Source organism: Electrophorus electricus, chromosome 15, assembly GCF_041902795.1.
Source record: "Electrophorus electricus isolate QZ-2024a chromosome 15, ASM4190279v1, whole genome shotgun sequence".
Classification (NCBI taxonomy): Eukaryota; Metazoa; Chordata; class Actinopteri; order Gymnotiformes; family Gymnotidae; genus Electrophorus; species Electrophorus electricus.
Window position 1 is genome coordinate 6,152,234 of NC_137511.1, and position 16,433 is coordinate 6,168,666.

At 38.5% G+C, this 16,433-nt stretch overlaps 1 protein-coding gene across 1 annotated transcript; it reads left to right on the forward strand.

Annotated features, from left to right (window-relative positions):
* The first annotated feature begins 7,736 nt into the window (after nt 1–7,736).
* On the forward strand, nt 7,737–15,297 carry slc68a1a (solute carrier family 68 member 1a). The gene is made up of 9 exons (XM_027010461.3): nt 7,737–7,907; nt 9,673–9,927; nt 10,134–10,213; nt 10,417–10,866; nt 11,641–11,761; nt 11,867–11,963; nt 12,289–12,460; nt 12,847–13,040; nt 14,030–15,297. The coding sequence occupies exons 2-9, from the start codon at nt 9,763–9,765 to the stop codon at nt 14,275–14,277; spliced, it is 1,527 nt and encodes a 508-aa protein (XP_026866262.1). The 5' UTR covers nt 7,737–7,907; nt 9,673–9,762; the 3' UTR covers nt 14,278–15,297.
* Nucleotides 15,298–16,433: the final 1,136 nt, after the last annotated feature.

Sequence of the window (16,433 nt, forward strand, 5' to 3'; positions counted from 1 at the left end):
ATAAAGAAAATGTATATATGCTTCTCTGTACAGGTATTTTTATCCTTGTTAGTCCACAGCTCTGCTCCTTGTACAGTAACTCACCACTTTTGTATGTCATTTTGGTGAGCTGAATGGCAGAGATGGATTGGTACAAAATGTACTTTGTTTGGTCTACCTTTCTGTAAATGCATAAATACATGGCTGTTGGATATTTCTATGTTTTTCCATATGGCAATTATCTTAATAAGCTGAAGAGGCTTGTAAAAAAGCCAGACTACCCCATGTTCAGATAATTAGATGGTTATCTAAATTGCAAAATAACCTCAGTATTGAGCTACCTTTTAAGAAATTAAGAATACAACATGTTGAACCTGTTCTTGGAGGCATTGAAGCAATAGCACAATACAGAGAACTATAGTGAAAAATGGACAATGAGTTTCCACATGAGAATGTTTTTACTATATGCAAACATATATGTATTGTATACCAGTGAACACTAGTGTAAGAATTTCTGTATAAAATTTTCACAAAATTTTATTTTCTGTCAGTAACTCAATGGCCATAAAGTGTTTAAAGCAACAGAGATCTTTGAAAAGTATGTTCTCCTACCTCATAAAGACATATTTGTGGTCTTCCCACTCTTACGTTGCTGCAGTCACACAACATTATATTACTCCTGATGTTTGGCTAGATTTACTCTTCACCCTTTAACCTTCCTGTAAATGTTTGAGACTCAGATACAGTCTCAATATTTAAGACTAAGCTGAAAACCTATCTCTACAGTCAGGCATTTTATTAACTACTTCCCATCATAGGTAAATGTGTAGATCTGGGGTTCCATGGGCATTGAGTGTTATGGTAAACTGGGATGTTATGATGCTCTCACTTCACCTCTCCTTTGCCACTCAAGTTTCTTGACTGAGAGCAGCGGAGTGCTGACGTTCCAGGGTGCCCTCATGCCTGTGGTTTCTTCTGGCTTTATCATTTTAGCTGTGCTGCCATAGCTAGATCTGCCAGAGTCCACCATTGCATATAATAGTTCCCTAATTTACACACCCTTGTACCTGGACATGCCTAATAATCTATTTTGTCTTTATGACAACATACACCTACCCCCGATGTCATGATGTTACTGAGCCTCAACCTGTCTCAGCCACCATGGCTACTCCCACCACCCCCTGATGTCCCCTGCTGTAACACACCACAGCTCCACCCCAGCCAACTACTTCCCCATTGCCCTTGATGGACATTCTAGTGTGGGATGGGTTTTGGACATGTGCACACTATCGGGACCAGACTAGGACTTTACATTAATTGCTTGTTTTTTTCATTTTATTATTGTTTATTTTCCTCTTTCACTATTTATTCTGCTCCTTATTGTCTATAGTATTAATATTGTGGTGACTGTTGTTGGCCAGAGGAGCATGGGTTCCTCTCAAGGTTTCTTCCTCATGCTCTTGGGAGTTTTTCCTTGCCACTGTCGTCCTTGGCTTGCTCACTGAGGGCTTGGACTCAAACATTTGTATAGCTGCTTTGTGACATCTGTTGTAAAAAGAGATATACATAAATTTGAATTTGACATTTAGGGGAGGTTACTAGAAAGAACAGATTTTAGAAAGAAACTGGGGGAGGGCTGTATGTTGGGGGAGGACCTCAGGGCACAGGTTTGAGAGCAATCAATTTTATATTTATTTAATGAGTGGGTGGGGTGACAATATAGATGAGTAATCAGACTAAAACACTGCCAAAATCAACTAAAAGTAAAAACATCAGGCCTACACTCTAAATGGTTCTAGATAGTTATGGAATTGTTTGTTGTATCTGTGAGACTTAATATGTTATAAATCTTTGGTACTGGTAAAGAATTAATCTAAAAGAGCCATTAATCAGTCTTATTTTTGCAAACTGTTGTTGATAGCATAAACTATTTTTCCACGATTCCACTAACGTTACCCTTGCTTGGATGATAAAGCATGTTTAGCAAATTTCCTTGGCAAATATGCAATGGGCCTTATTATCTAGAAAGCTAACTCGTTACTAACACTGGTGGCAACATTTTGGTGCTTTTACAACACCGTTAGATGAATAATTTTATAATTGTATTATGTATGGTGCATGTACTGTAAATTGAAGCTAATTTAATAAATATATAGCAACCATTGGGACAAGAGATGGGCACAGTTGCTATATATGTGAACCTCATGGTTCAACACCCTTTGGCACAATATGTGCACTTCCCATACATTTCACATTTTGTGAAATTTGATCAGATATAGACTTTGATCAGATGGATCCCGCAATTGATCCAATCCGCCTTATAAATCAATGAATGAATTTGATTCTAGCTTGAATGGTGATACATGAAAGGTTTACAGCACCTGCTATTCCCAGATGGTCTTGATTACTCTGAGGCCAGGACCAGACCTGGGTCCGTTTGTTTTTCTTTCAATGGTGCGTAGAAGCAGCCAGACAATAAAGTGGACAATGTGAGAGAATTAAGTCGTTTTGTATTTCTATAGGACTACATGGCAGATGAATCCCAGTGAGCACTAGAAATCTGTCGTCTGTGCTGGTATTTCTCTGACAGCTAATGTCCTTTGTTGTGGTTGTGTCACACAAAGGTATGAAGAAACCCGAATTTCATCACGACTGTTACATAAATTCTAATTGTATTTTTAATGGTCTTTTTTCCCCCCATTCCATTGGATAGAATATGCATGTCAGGCTTCTTTGAGCAGATTCCATAGTGCTTGTGTGACAACAAAATGAAAAATAAATAAATATTTTGAGAACAAGTCTCTCCATTATTGCTTCCTTTCATCATGGGCGCTCTCCCATTGGTCCACCTCAGCATTGTACTCCTGTATGTAATGTGGAGGGATCACGAAGCAGACGCATACGCTGAGAAGAGCGAGTTTTATGATATGCAAATTCATATTGTCATTTTACCAAAGCGCATCGATCCAGTATACATGATGAAAAACAAAGTAAAGCACAATAACAGGAAAATAACTAAACAGGCTCAACAGAAATGTACGACACGGAACACAGCTATAATAACAGGCAATGTAAACCCGTCAGGGCTCAGTATATTCAACTATGAATAGATAACAGACATGGATTAACAAATGGAGGCTATAAACTCACAATGACCAGTAAACACACAGGCAACAAGGCAGGGTTTAAATACACATATAATAAGATTTAACAAGACACCGGTGAAACTCAGGAGCGGAGAAAACAAGGAATGGAATCACAACTTCGCAGTTGTGAAGCGAGGTCATCTTAGCTCAGTTTGCCAAAGGCGCCACTAAAACGCACAGCTAGCTAGCTAATATTCACAAGCTGCTAGCTAACAATTAGTGAGCGCTCACGAACTCAATTCAATAGAACCACTAAACCACTGTTAGCTAGAGAACCAAGCGAACATTAGATAAAAGACCAACACTAGCGCAATGGTACTATAAATGAAAAACTAACACAAAATACACTTACACCCCCTTCAATTTACATGTTCCAACATTTTCATGTAATCTTCGGTGATATCCCTCTACGTTCACTCATTTTCACACACTTTAAACTATTTGTACAATCCGTTAAATTAAATAGCATAATAATCAGAAGTTTTAAAAAATGAACTGTAAATTAGACTTATTGAAAACAATAAAACTTAAACTCTGGCGTTTCAATACCATAAACCCATGCAGTTATGCAGGGCCGGTGCTAGGCGCTGGCTGGGGTGGAAAATCCCCCACCAATGAAAAGAGAAAGTTTGGTTAGAATGAATATAATGTTAAGACATCTTAAATGACATCACATTAATCAAAAAGGGGTGGAAAGAGGTGGTTTTCCCCATTTTTTAACTGGGGGATTGGCATCTCCTAGCATCTCAAGTCAAGCTCTGCATATAGTTCCGGCTTTCAAAATATGACTAAAGATATGCCCACCCATTGTGTTTTACTGCCCCCCACGTAACATGCTGACTGACTGTCTCTCCATAATATTAAAGGCAAATCCAGTTTAAGCTTGCTCCGGCAGTTAAAGCTGCTGTAAGTGATTCTGGAGATCTTGCTTACTTCTGCCAAACTTAATTACAAAATGAGTCCACCCCTCTCTTCAATCCCACGGCTTCCATCCCAACCTTCTACCTCAGTAATTAACCTATGCCTTCCTATGTGCTGAATGCACATGCCAAAACATGGAAGGGCAAAGAACACCAAGTCCCTCGTGAAGAAAGTTGGATAATGTTAACATTTTTAGTTGCTGATTACAAAGTCAAGATAGTCACAGACACTTATCTTTCATCAGACCATTTCCACAACTTCAGTGACAGCTATTAGGACAGTTTAGCCTTAGTGTTACTAAAAGGGTTCTTGAATCAGCTTTAATATTCCTTACGTGCCTCGTCCCACCCAGCTCATGAAGGGCTTGACAGCAAGCTCAGGAGTTACGTCAGAACAGGATCTGCACATCTAGAAAGTCAACAGTGCCAATTTGTCACTGGAGACTGTAAGCTTATTTTGAGTCTGTTTGGTTAGTGAGGGAGGGACGCTAAGTCTCCTCAAAATTTTGTACTAAAACAATGCATTAAATCGTATTATTTTTAATCAGTTGTCACATTTGCCCCTCCCAGGCATCATGGTTCCCACAGCAATGCCTCTGTTTATTTCCTACCTGGTTATATTTCCTCGTGTTTCCTTGTTTTGGATTATTTTGGTTCAGACACCTAGTTAGTTCTATTAACCTACCTGCTATTGTACTCACCTGTATCATGTTAGTCATTGTTAGTCATCATTAGTCTTGATACTTAAACCTCATGTTTGTTATACAGAGTTTCAAAGTTTTATTTGTCACATACATAGTCATACATGGTGAAATGCTTTCGTGACTGTTCTGTCCGAGCTGAGGAGATACAGGGATACAGTATATGTATAAGATGTATATATACACACAATGTACATTTATATGTATATACAAAAAGTACAATTACCAGTTGCAATTTATAGTTATTGCAGTCTTTTATGAAGTTACTGACATCATATGCAGTGCACAGAATGATCCACACAGTTCATCAGTTGCCCTGATTCAGGGCCCCAATGGCTTGCAGGAAGAAGCTCCTCTTCAGTCTCTCTGTGTTGGTCTTCAGGGAGTGAAAGCACTTCCCTGACCTCAACAGAGAGAAGAGCCTATTGTTGGGATGGGTGGGGTCCTTCTTTGAAACTTTAAAACTTGAAACAGAGAGACTCCCCAAAACACTGAATTGCTGTGTATCCACCTGCAAACCTTTATGTGGTCGAATCACAGAGGTGATGTCAAATAAGGAAGTCACATTTTTGTCCCAATATTACTGGGTTACAATTCCAACCTCTAGCTTACCAAGTCTTCCCCATCACATGACTCACCAAACTGGGAGGGGGAAGACTAGCACATGATTTCCCCAATATTTCTCCACTCAGAGAGCAAGGACAATTATGCTGTCTTGGATCATGGCCAGGAATGGCTCCGGCATTTCTCGGGATCAAACCAGCAAACCACCCACTTTACATGACAAATAAAACAAGGATAAATAAAAAGTAGAATATAAAAGAAAAAGAAGATACAATAAAAAATATAAAGCAAAATAAAACCCATTTTTTGCATGGACTGGCCAAGTGAGTCTTTTCATGCCTTTGTGCTACTTACACAAGGCTTCCTAATTACTGAATTAACATCAATAATAATATTTTAAATTATCAATAATACAAAATATCATTTCCCTTGAATAGTGTAAATAAATCAGTAATCTTATTTCAGGAGCAAAATAAATAAATAAATAAAAAATAAAAAAATTTAAATAATGTGTTAGAGGCCACATGCTCTAAACAGCGAGCTTGGTTATCTACTTAGTGCTGATCTGGAATACAATAGCAGCAACTTAAGGCACTCTTTTTTTTTAAAAAGCAAACAAATTCAAAAGATTGTAAAAACAAAACATTTTGAATCGGACTAAGAAGTAATATTTACCACTGCAAGGGTTGAGGTAGTTACTTCAAAGTAAATGTATTTCACATTTGAGCATGTTAGCTGGAAAGTAAATTAAACTGACACATGAAAATCTTAAAGACCCGTTATCCCCAGGCGGTCTTCCACTAAAGTACTAAGCAGGTCCAAACTTGCTTAGCTTCCAAGCTCAGGTGTTCTCAGGCTGTCGTGTATGTAGTCAGAGAGCCTATTGATAGCAAATGAGAGCAGTGGCCAAACTAACACACAGGGTTTAAAAAATAATAAAAAATAAAAAAAAAACAAGCAAAAAACCCACTTAATTTCTTATTTGATCATTTTAGCTGTAAAGTAAATTAAAGTGACGCACGAGAATCTTACAGGGGCCGTTATCGCCTATCCAAGTATTAACCGGGCCTGAGCCTGTTTAGCTTCCCAGATCAGACATCAGGCGTTCTTATTATAAACTATATTCAGTCATTTCCAGGATGCCCTTGAAGCTGGCAGCATTATAAAATGTTATTTCATGATAAATATCGTGATCTTACTTTTTGCCATATCGTCCAGCTGCTGCGTTCTTGCGTGGCGCTGGGCAGGATCCGTATAACTACACCAAACTCACATACGGTATCTGAATCCGTTTCGAAGTTGTATCGAAGGCGTGAAATAAGTGCGACTGAGATTCACCGTCGATTTAAAAAAAAAAACGGATCTGGACTCGAAACCGTACCGGAGTGGGGCCAAATGCTGAAATGCATTGAGTTTCTGCCATGTGATTGGCTGATTAGATAGTTGCGTTAAAGAGAAGTTGAACGGGTGTACCTAATAAAGTGACCAATGAGCGTATTTGTTAAATAAAGCATATGTGAAATTCCTGTTTCCGTGTTGTAACTCACACTTGAATTAGCCTACACGTTCAAGATAGTTTCTGGTTTTAACTTATCACGTTTTATGATATATAGGAAATAGGAATTACAATTCAGAATGTTTGACACCGTTATGCACCGTTTAAACATATACAAAACAATTCATATAAGCTATCATACCACCATTTAATGATGAAATAATTTCCTTCATTCTTAGTGAAGAAACACATTTTAATTGTAATTTAAATGAAAATATTAGTAATAATTTCACACATTTTCATTAAGTAAATAGAATTTAAAATTAAATAACTAACTTAATGGAGATTAGAGATCTGGTTCGGAACTGATCCAAATCTGAAATAAGCATTGCGGATCTGTTCCACGTTTGGGCCGAACACTGGTAAAGAAAACTTCTGAGATGATGCCGGTTCAGTGCTGGTCCAGATCGGGATACCGTGTCGGTACTGGTCTGTTGTGTGAAGATCCGGCCCATAAACGCAAAGGAGTAGCGGTAATTCTTAATGGCACTGTGTGCTTTCACTTTCTGTACTGCTGGTAATGACTGCAAGTTTCAATGCTTTTTCTTATTTTCAACGATGTCCAGATGAGTTCATCCGTCATACTTGGCGTAAATGTATTTAATGGTTCAGGGGGAAAATATAGTGAATACTGAAATGAAATCAGTAGCAAATGTAGATAAAACATCGTACTCTTTAAGATTAATACGGCACCCAGAGCACATCAGTAACAAGTTGTTTTATTTCACTTTGTAGCTAGTACAACATAGAAAAACAAAAAGCTAGCTTCATCTAAGCGTAGTGATAGAAAATTAGCAGGAAAGGACACAAACTAAACTGCTAAATGATGAGGAGAAGGGGGAAGAAGGCAGAGCGAGGGCTTTTGACGTCACGAGCTTCCTCGCGCATACATGACAGTTTGGATGTGCTCGTTCGGCGAGGAGCTTTCCGCAGAAAGACAAGGCGAATTTGGTTTAGGGGCTCCTTTTTGTTTGTTTATCGTAAACATATATTTGTATGGTTAGCATTTTGATTACTGTAGTGCAGTCATTAAGTTCACACGGTGAGTATTTCATGATTATTACGTCCTGATAAGTAGCTAGACACAGAAACGGCGGGTGTAAATGTTTGCCAGCTGGGCATTTTGTGACGGGAGCACAGGACGTGAAAGCGGATGTTAAACTGGGTATCTTAGTTTGCTATGGTAAACTCGGAGGGTAAACTGGGTAGGTTAGTTTGCTATGGTAAACTCGGAGGGTAAACTGGGTAGGTTAGTTTGCTATGGTAAACTCGGAGGCTAAACTGGGTAGGTTAGTTTGCTATGATAAACTCGCAGGCTCAACTGGGTAGCTTAGTTTGCGATGGTAAACTCGGAGGCTAAACTGGGTAGCTTAGTTTGCTAGGGTAAACTAACGTTAGCTAACCTATAGGTTTGGTTGATACAATTAGGTTAAATATATACTTGATGCTAACTAGGTTAGCTCGGTTAGATAGCTTGCTTATCTAGTTAGTTAGCTAGGATATCTTAGTAGTGTAAACTCGTTTCTTACAGTTCAAACAATCCGACGTTAAGATAGATAAGATAACATTTTAAAAACCTCCATTTAGCCTAGCAAGTCAGTGGATCAGCTAGAAATGATAAAACGTGTTTTTCTGCATAGCCAGCTAGTGATAGCATTACAAGCTTGATCAGCAATGGTTGAAAACTAACGCTAGCCGAGATGGTTAGCTAGCTTGATGGTTACTCACTAGCTAATGACCTGGTTAATTTGTTTTTATATCTGTCTAGTCAGTATTAAATTGGCTAGCTAGCTAACTATTCTGATTTCTTGAACCTGTTACAATACTGAATAATATCAGAACAAGGACTAACTTTAAACCATTTGCTATATTTAACTTGCAACAGGTATGTTTGTTTATGATGGTAGAATGTGAAGACAACTGATATTTTTACTTACTCAGATAAATGTATAAAGGTTCTCTTCCATAGCTGTACATGATCTTTTTTTGGGATCAGAGTTCTGTATCATGGCCATTAGAAAGCAACCACCTGTTCTGCCAGGTACTGTTCTATTGAGATTGGTGCGATGTGATCCAGGGAAGGCTAGTCAGAATTTTTGCTTTGCAGTATGAATCAGAATGGATTTGGATAGGATTAGTAATTATCTGAAATATTTCTGGTTCAATCTTTATTTAAAATACGATTTTATACATGACTGTATAACTGATAAAATCACCCAGTGCTGTGTTCCTTAAACAAGTCAAGGTTAGAACTTGTACTAACTTGCTTAGTGTGGATGTCGGATGTCCTGACCTGAGACAGATGTTCTGACCTGAGACAGATGTTCATGGATTTTTCACAGGAATACTTATGTTATCTTTGTGCCAAGAGTATGTTGAATGCTTGTCTAGGGTATTCTTGTCAGGTTAAATGCAACAACCGAAATACAAATGTATCTCTTAACATGGTCTCTGGCACAGAGAAGTTTGTTACATCTTGCATTCTTAAGCACACAACTGCTCATTGTTTAAAAGCAGATATGTAACATTAGGCAACTTCATTCCAGTGGGCAAAATTTAATTTGTGGAATTTGTTTGTGGGTTAGAAATATAAAGATTAGGAGCGCTACAGCTATCCAATATTCAAATAGTTAAATAGTTTAGAAAATAATGGCTATAATTGAATGTCATCAATTCACAATTATTAAAAAAAGTATAATCAGGAAAATTAAACAAGTCCATTAGTAAAACTGCATTAAAAATACCATTGTTGGCTACTGTTATTGTTAGATAGACATTGAATATACTGTATCACTATTCCTTTTTAGGACAATGACCATAACCTGCTTGAATTGTGGTGTGAGTGAAGCTTTGTTGGTGAAGGAGAAGCAAGGGGAAAGAGAGAGAATGTGAAAAGGATGGGACAGAGGGTGTGGATCTGTTGCCTGGGTGTCTCCACAGCTGTGCTGTATGGCTCCCTTTCCCTTTTTGTCTCCATCCTCCATAATGTCTTCCTGCTTTATTATGTGGACACTTTTGTGTCTGTCTACAAGATCGACAAACTTTCTTTCTGGGTTGGTGAGGTAAGTTGGTTTGCACCATGACTATATCAGAGCGTGTATAACTGTCAATAATGATAAAGTGCGTTGTATTTACATTTAGTTGAGTCATTAGATGGTGCTATCAGTAACAGCTAAAGTACTAATTTCCTTATGTTGTTCAGTGACTAGGATTTTCAGAGCAGTTTTCTGTTGGTTTGACATTAAATCTTTCTGTCTTGCTCACTCAGACAGTGTTTCTGATATGGAATAGCCTAAATGACCCTCTTTTTGGCTGGCTCAGTGACCGCTCCTTCCTTAGTTCTAACCAGTAAGTACCTTCCTCACTTGTTCTTTCTCTGCACTGACACTGAATATTTAAATGTATTCCAAATTTGTAGTATTTGTGAAGAAACATTCTCCTTTTATTTTCTATTAAAACACAGGGGAAATTATTTATAAAGTGTCTTCTTTCATTGAGTTTGACACACTATGAACAGCAAATTATATCTTCTCCCCATGTGTCTGACTCAGGTCCGGTGGTCAGATCTCCTCGCCAGAGGTAGTGCTGAAGCGGCTGCATTCACTCTCCAGGAATGGGCCGCTGTTTGCTCTTTCCTTTCTGGTTTTCTGGGTGGCCTGGGCCCACCCTGGTCTGCAGTTTCTCTTCTGCCTGTGCCTTTATGATGGTTTTCTCACACTGGTGGACCTCAACCACAATGCCCTGCTGGCTGACCTGGCCGTGTCAGCAAATGACCGTACACGCCTGAACTTCCACAGCTCCCTGTTCAGTGCACTGGGCTCACTCTCTGTCTTCCTCTCCTACTCCTTCTGGGACAAGGAAGATTTTATGTCCTTCAGGCTCTTCTGTGTAACACTGGCTGCCATGTCAATGTTGGGCTTTGCTGTGGTATCTCGTCTTCTGCGTCACAGGTTCCAGAATGAAGTACGATCACAAAAGGATGAAGGGGAATTGCTCAAAGAGTATGTTCACTTTTGCAGCCTTCCACAAGTCTGTCACACACACGACACACAGTTGACAACAATTTATGCTGAGTGTAAAAAAAAACTTTTTGTATAACAATTTTACTAACTTTGGAAAAATACAGGTTGTGAAACTGGTTACAGATCAGAAAATGTTGAGTGTTTTCTATAGGTCTGAGCGCTTCAAGGGACTGTAATTCAGATCTCTGGATGCAATATTGATTTTTTTTTTTCTCTCTCTCTCTCTCTCTCTCTCTCTCTCTCTCTCTCTCTCTCTCTCTCTCTCTCTCTCTTTTCCCCCCTAACCTGAAAGCGATTCGTATCACAAGGAATGTGAAAGCTGTGGAATCCATTATAAACAGGCCTCTCCTCACTCATCATTTTGAAAATGTGTATCCACTGTAGCCATTTGTTTTACTGAAGTGCTATAGCAAGAGTAACCGATATTTGTTATTTTCTTCAGTTCTGTTATGGCTGTAGGTTTATAGATTGCTATTGTTTGGGGTAATGATAGAGGTGGCTGTGTGTATCTGAGATGTAAGCAATTTAGAGTGAGTCAGACAGGCACTTAGTCTCACAATCGGAGTGATGAGGAAAGGCTTCTCAAGTTACAGGCAAGCTGTCCCATTCTTCTGTGAGCTACTTTCTGATGAGAGAGACTGAAATTTCAGACGCATCCTTCTGTTCTGTTTTGCTCTGTCTTTGCTTCCCTTTCTGTCTATCATTTTTCTTATTCTACCTCTGTTCGTGTGTCTATTGATATGTTTGTCCCAGATTGACTGTTGGTCATGTGGCCCTGGCTGCTGCTGCGAAGCCCATCTCTCTTGGGGAGTATTTGAAGCAGCTCTCGCGCCACAGCAACTTTATGTGGTTTGTTTCAATGAATCTTATACAGGTGAATATTGTCAATGTACTCCTAATGTTGTGTATTCATAGATGATTAGCTTTGATGCAACCATTAATTGCTTGACAATTTTATACTGCCATCTCCTCTCTGCAGGTGTTTCACTGCCACTTTAACAGCAATTTCTTCCCTCTATTTCTGGAGCACCTCTTATCAGACCAGATCTCTGCCTCCACTGGCTCTTTTTTGCTGGGTAAGAGCATGTGCCTGTTAAGAAATGTTTTCCCCATTAAGGAGGTATTTTATGCATATGAACTTTAGTTGCTACACCAACTTCTCAGTAAGGACCATGTCATATTAAACATTTTATGGCTTTAAAGTTTGTCAGTTGTGTATTCTCTAATGGTGCTTGTTAGAAAACAGTAATAGGCATGATCTGTTCAGTAAATCTAAGATATAGAAACTTATATCTCCTGTGATGAAAGCTGTTTATGTTAACATGTCTGGCTTCTCAGAAGCACATCTGAGACATTAATTATTGTCTTAATGGAATGTTTTTTCTGTTCCAACACCTTCAGGGATATCTTACATAGCTCCACATCTCAACAACCTTTACTTTCTGACGTTGTGCCGAAGAATAGGTGTCTACCAAGTTATTCGTTGGCTTTTTCTGTTGAAGCTTGGCCTTAGTATGGCAATGTTATTAGCAGGAGCAGACCACATCTACCTGCTCTGCCTATTTATTGCCAGGTGGGAACTCAATATTGCGCTCACATTATAATGCATGTCCAAATACTACTAGACTAGGTGTCGTTTGCCTTTTACCTAATATTCAAATTGACAATTATTTACAAAAATGAAAGTGTTGATTGTTAATCTGTGCCTGAGTTGGATAAGTGGACTTTTGTTTAAGGTGTTCCTTATGTAGCTTCTATGTTAATATGTTAAGAATTTACTAATGAAGGGAAAAGGTGCTCTGAAAAAAACCAAACTTTATAGTATTCTCAAAACAATAGTACATAACAATGTTCTAGGTTGTTTCATTTCTGTGTGTGTGTGTGTGTGTGTGTGTGTGTGTAATTTAGGTTCTGAGTTCTTTATTAAATCCGGTCCTAAGTGTAAACCTTTCTGTACAGTAATCGAGTGTTTACAGAGGGGACCTGTAAGCTGTTGAACTTGGTAATCACAGACCTGGTTGATGAGGACTTTGTGTTGAACCGGCGACAACATGCAGCCTCTGCACTGCTGTTTGGTATGGTTGCTCTGGTAACAAAGCCCGGCCAGACCTTTGCACCCCTAATTGGCACCTGGCTGCTGTGTGTATACACCGGTAAGTGTGAGAGTTTGATAATTTGTCTAGATTTGGTGTTGCAGTAAACAGTGGTCACAGAAAATCATGCTTTGTAATTACGTACATGAGGATGTGCACATGTTCTATTTTATATATAGCATGGATATAATGTGCCAGTCTAGCTTTCACTTTCAGTACAGGAAAGCTGACTGCACTAGCTTTTGGCTGAGTAATAACGTTTAGCAAAAGAATAGTTTGTTTAAGTTTATAGGAATTTTTATTGCTAGTGTGATCAGTGATGCTGATATCATGTGTGGTATTAATATATGTGTTGAATACCACTCTTAAAAAAAAAAAAAAAAATAGCCATAAGGAGTTCAGGCTAATCAGGAGAGTGGAAGTTCTCTCTCTATTTTTTGATAGTGATGTTTATCAAAGTGGAACAACCTTCCAAAGAACATTTTGGCAACATGTCTTGTGCCTAATCCACAGGTGCCTGTCTTAAAATTAATTTAACCAAGCATCACACCACACCACAGGGTCTAGTGTCAATGGGGTTATCCAAATGCAAATGTTACTCTTTTTTTTTTTAATGGCATTTGGTTAATTTTACTTTTACTCAAACATGTATCCCATGTATATTGCATGTATTGGTGCTACATTGATCTGGAGACATGTTTATTGTTTTGATAGTCAGACAGTATTGGCATGCAGTTTCCATTTTCCTGCTTTAAGCAATAGTACATTGTGCATACTAATATTTAATCATGGTATTATTTCATATCTCATGCATATATCAGCTTTGTTATGCTTAAATAAACCCACCTATGTCTATTCCTTACATTTTTTAAAAAGCTTTTTCATATATAGTCTGGTGAATTGTAATTGAAACACTTTTTGTGTATGGTTCACTGTTGGTATTTCTTAAAACTAGATTTTTATATTTAATTATAGCAAGTTAACCACTATTTAGATAAAGGTGACAGAAGATCATCTTCACTGTTCTCACACATTTTCATTCCATTCAGGCTACGACATCTTTGAGAGGGATCCACTCAAGGACTCTGTGGCAGCTGTAGTTGTGCCAGGTGCAGAGAGCTCTGTTCCACTGCGGCAGGGCTGCTTTTATCTTCTAGTGTTTGTGCCAATCACCTGTGCCCTGCTGCAACTTCTGGCATGGTCTCACTTCACCCTCCATGGTCGCAGATTACAGGGCATCAAGGCCCTGAGAGAGGGTGCCCAACATGGTCATTGCAGTGATGTGAAGGCCATCTGATACATTTCTCACTGCCTCAGACTCACTTAAGATGGAATCTGGTGTCACATTTCATTATAAAACGACTAAGTGACAATGAGATTTTAATGAAATCTGCCTTATTTTCTTACAAAATGAAGTTATCTGCATGTCTGTATTTATTACCTCTGTGAACTAGGGACCAAATATGAACAGTTAAAACAACCATGGGAGCATATGGAAGAGTACCATCTCTTTCCCCTTAAGCTGCACAGAAAAAACAAGAATTGGGTAGTACAGCCCCTACATTGAACAGAACATTGAGTGTCCATGCCAGTGACTTTTACTGTAAGATCATGGGCTGTTTGGCTCTTCATTGTGTATTTTTACAATGTGACAGGACACTTACCGTAAAGGGCATAAATTAGGCTGTGCTTGGTTGCAATCCAGATCCAGTTGATATAAACTGCATGGGTCTTTGTGGAGTTTCCTTTACCATGAAGGAGTCACTGTATGTTGTGCTCATAGTTTAATCAGGTTTCAGTTTAATCATTCCTGGTGACTTTAGTGGTACTGTAAGTTTAGAAAACTTGCTCTCCATATGTTGCATAAAAAGTTATATATATTTTTATACTAAATATTTCACATGAACTAATGTTGGAGCACGGTAACAATGAAAACTCAGATGATTTATCAAAGAATTATATTCTGTTAGTTATTCAAATAGATAAAATCTCTGAAGATGGAAGTACTTTTGTGTAAAGGAAAATTCATACACTTTAAGGCATTAACTCATTTATACATCTTGTATTTGTGATTTCTACATGGGGGGGGGGGGGGGGTACTTTACAATCTTGAATATTTCGTTGTTTTCCAGTAACTGATGTTTACCTTTTTGTTGCAAGTTATAGGCCTGCAGTTATTATTTATGTTTCAGTTAAAGGGTTATGTGACTCAGGAACTGACATTTATAAATTTTACGTTTCATTTAGTAATATGCCATGAATTCATACTTTGTTCAAAATGTGTTTTGTAACAAATAAAGATACAGATGTTGCTTCATTGAGTAATTGTTTCTTTGTTGTGGCTAAGGGTTGTTTTTGTTTTTTTGTCAGTGACCATCAGCCCCCCCCCCCCCCCTTTTAAAACTCACAAATTCAGTAACATTGAGAAAGAAAGACTGCTAATGAGGTTCCAGTACTTAACAGCAAGTTAGTAATCTAGGCAATGGTTTTTCTACTCACAGATGCACTATCTTGAAATATTACATAATATAAAATGCTGTTTAAACATAAAATGAAATCCTGAAATTTTGACATTTTAAATGTAAAATGAAATGTAATTTGTTGTGGGGTAGTTGAGCAATTTAGCTGTTGTAGTTTTGGTGGAAGGCTTTTAGTCAAATGGTGTAATTGTTGCTGAGGGTTAATTAGCTGTGGGAGCAGTTGATGAGGGCAATTTGGCTAATGGGGTAGTTGTTGAGGGCCTGTGGGTGATAAATGTGGTTGAAGGCTAACTGACTGGGCTAATTGAGACTGAGGAATTATTTAGCTCTTAGAGCAGTTATGGTTGAGCAGTTATTTATCTGTGGGGATAATTGGGTAGAGGTGTAATTTGCTGTGGGGCAGTTGGCGCTCAAGATATTTAGCTGTTGGGCACTTGGCTGTTGGGATTAATTTGGGTTGGGATAATTAGCTATAAAGTAATTGGGGCTGAGGGGATATTTAGCTGTTGTTGTGGTTGAGGGATTATTTAGCTGTTGGGTAGTTGAAGATGAGGGGTTAATTGTATTTATCTGTTGGGTAGTTGTTGAGGGATTATTTATCTGAGGGAGTAGTTGCTGAGGGATTATTTATCTGAGGGGATAGTTGCTGAGGGGCACTTGGCTGTGGGGATTCATTTGGGTTGGGGTAATTGAGTATGGAGTACTTGAGGCTGAGGGGATATTTAGCCGTGGGGTAGTTGAGGCTGAGGGGTTATTTAAATTTAGCTTTTAGGGTAGTTGTGGTCGAGGGGTTATTTAGGTGTTGGGGGTAATTGACTCTGAGGGCATTCAGATGTGGGGATAATTTGGTTTGAGGGGTAATTGGCTGTGAGGTATCTGAGGCTGAAGTGTTAATTAACTGATGGATTATGGTGTCAGTTATTTAGTTGTGGAGGTAGTTGTGCTTGAGGGCTATTTGGATGTTGGAGGTAAT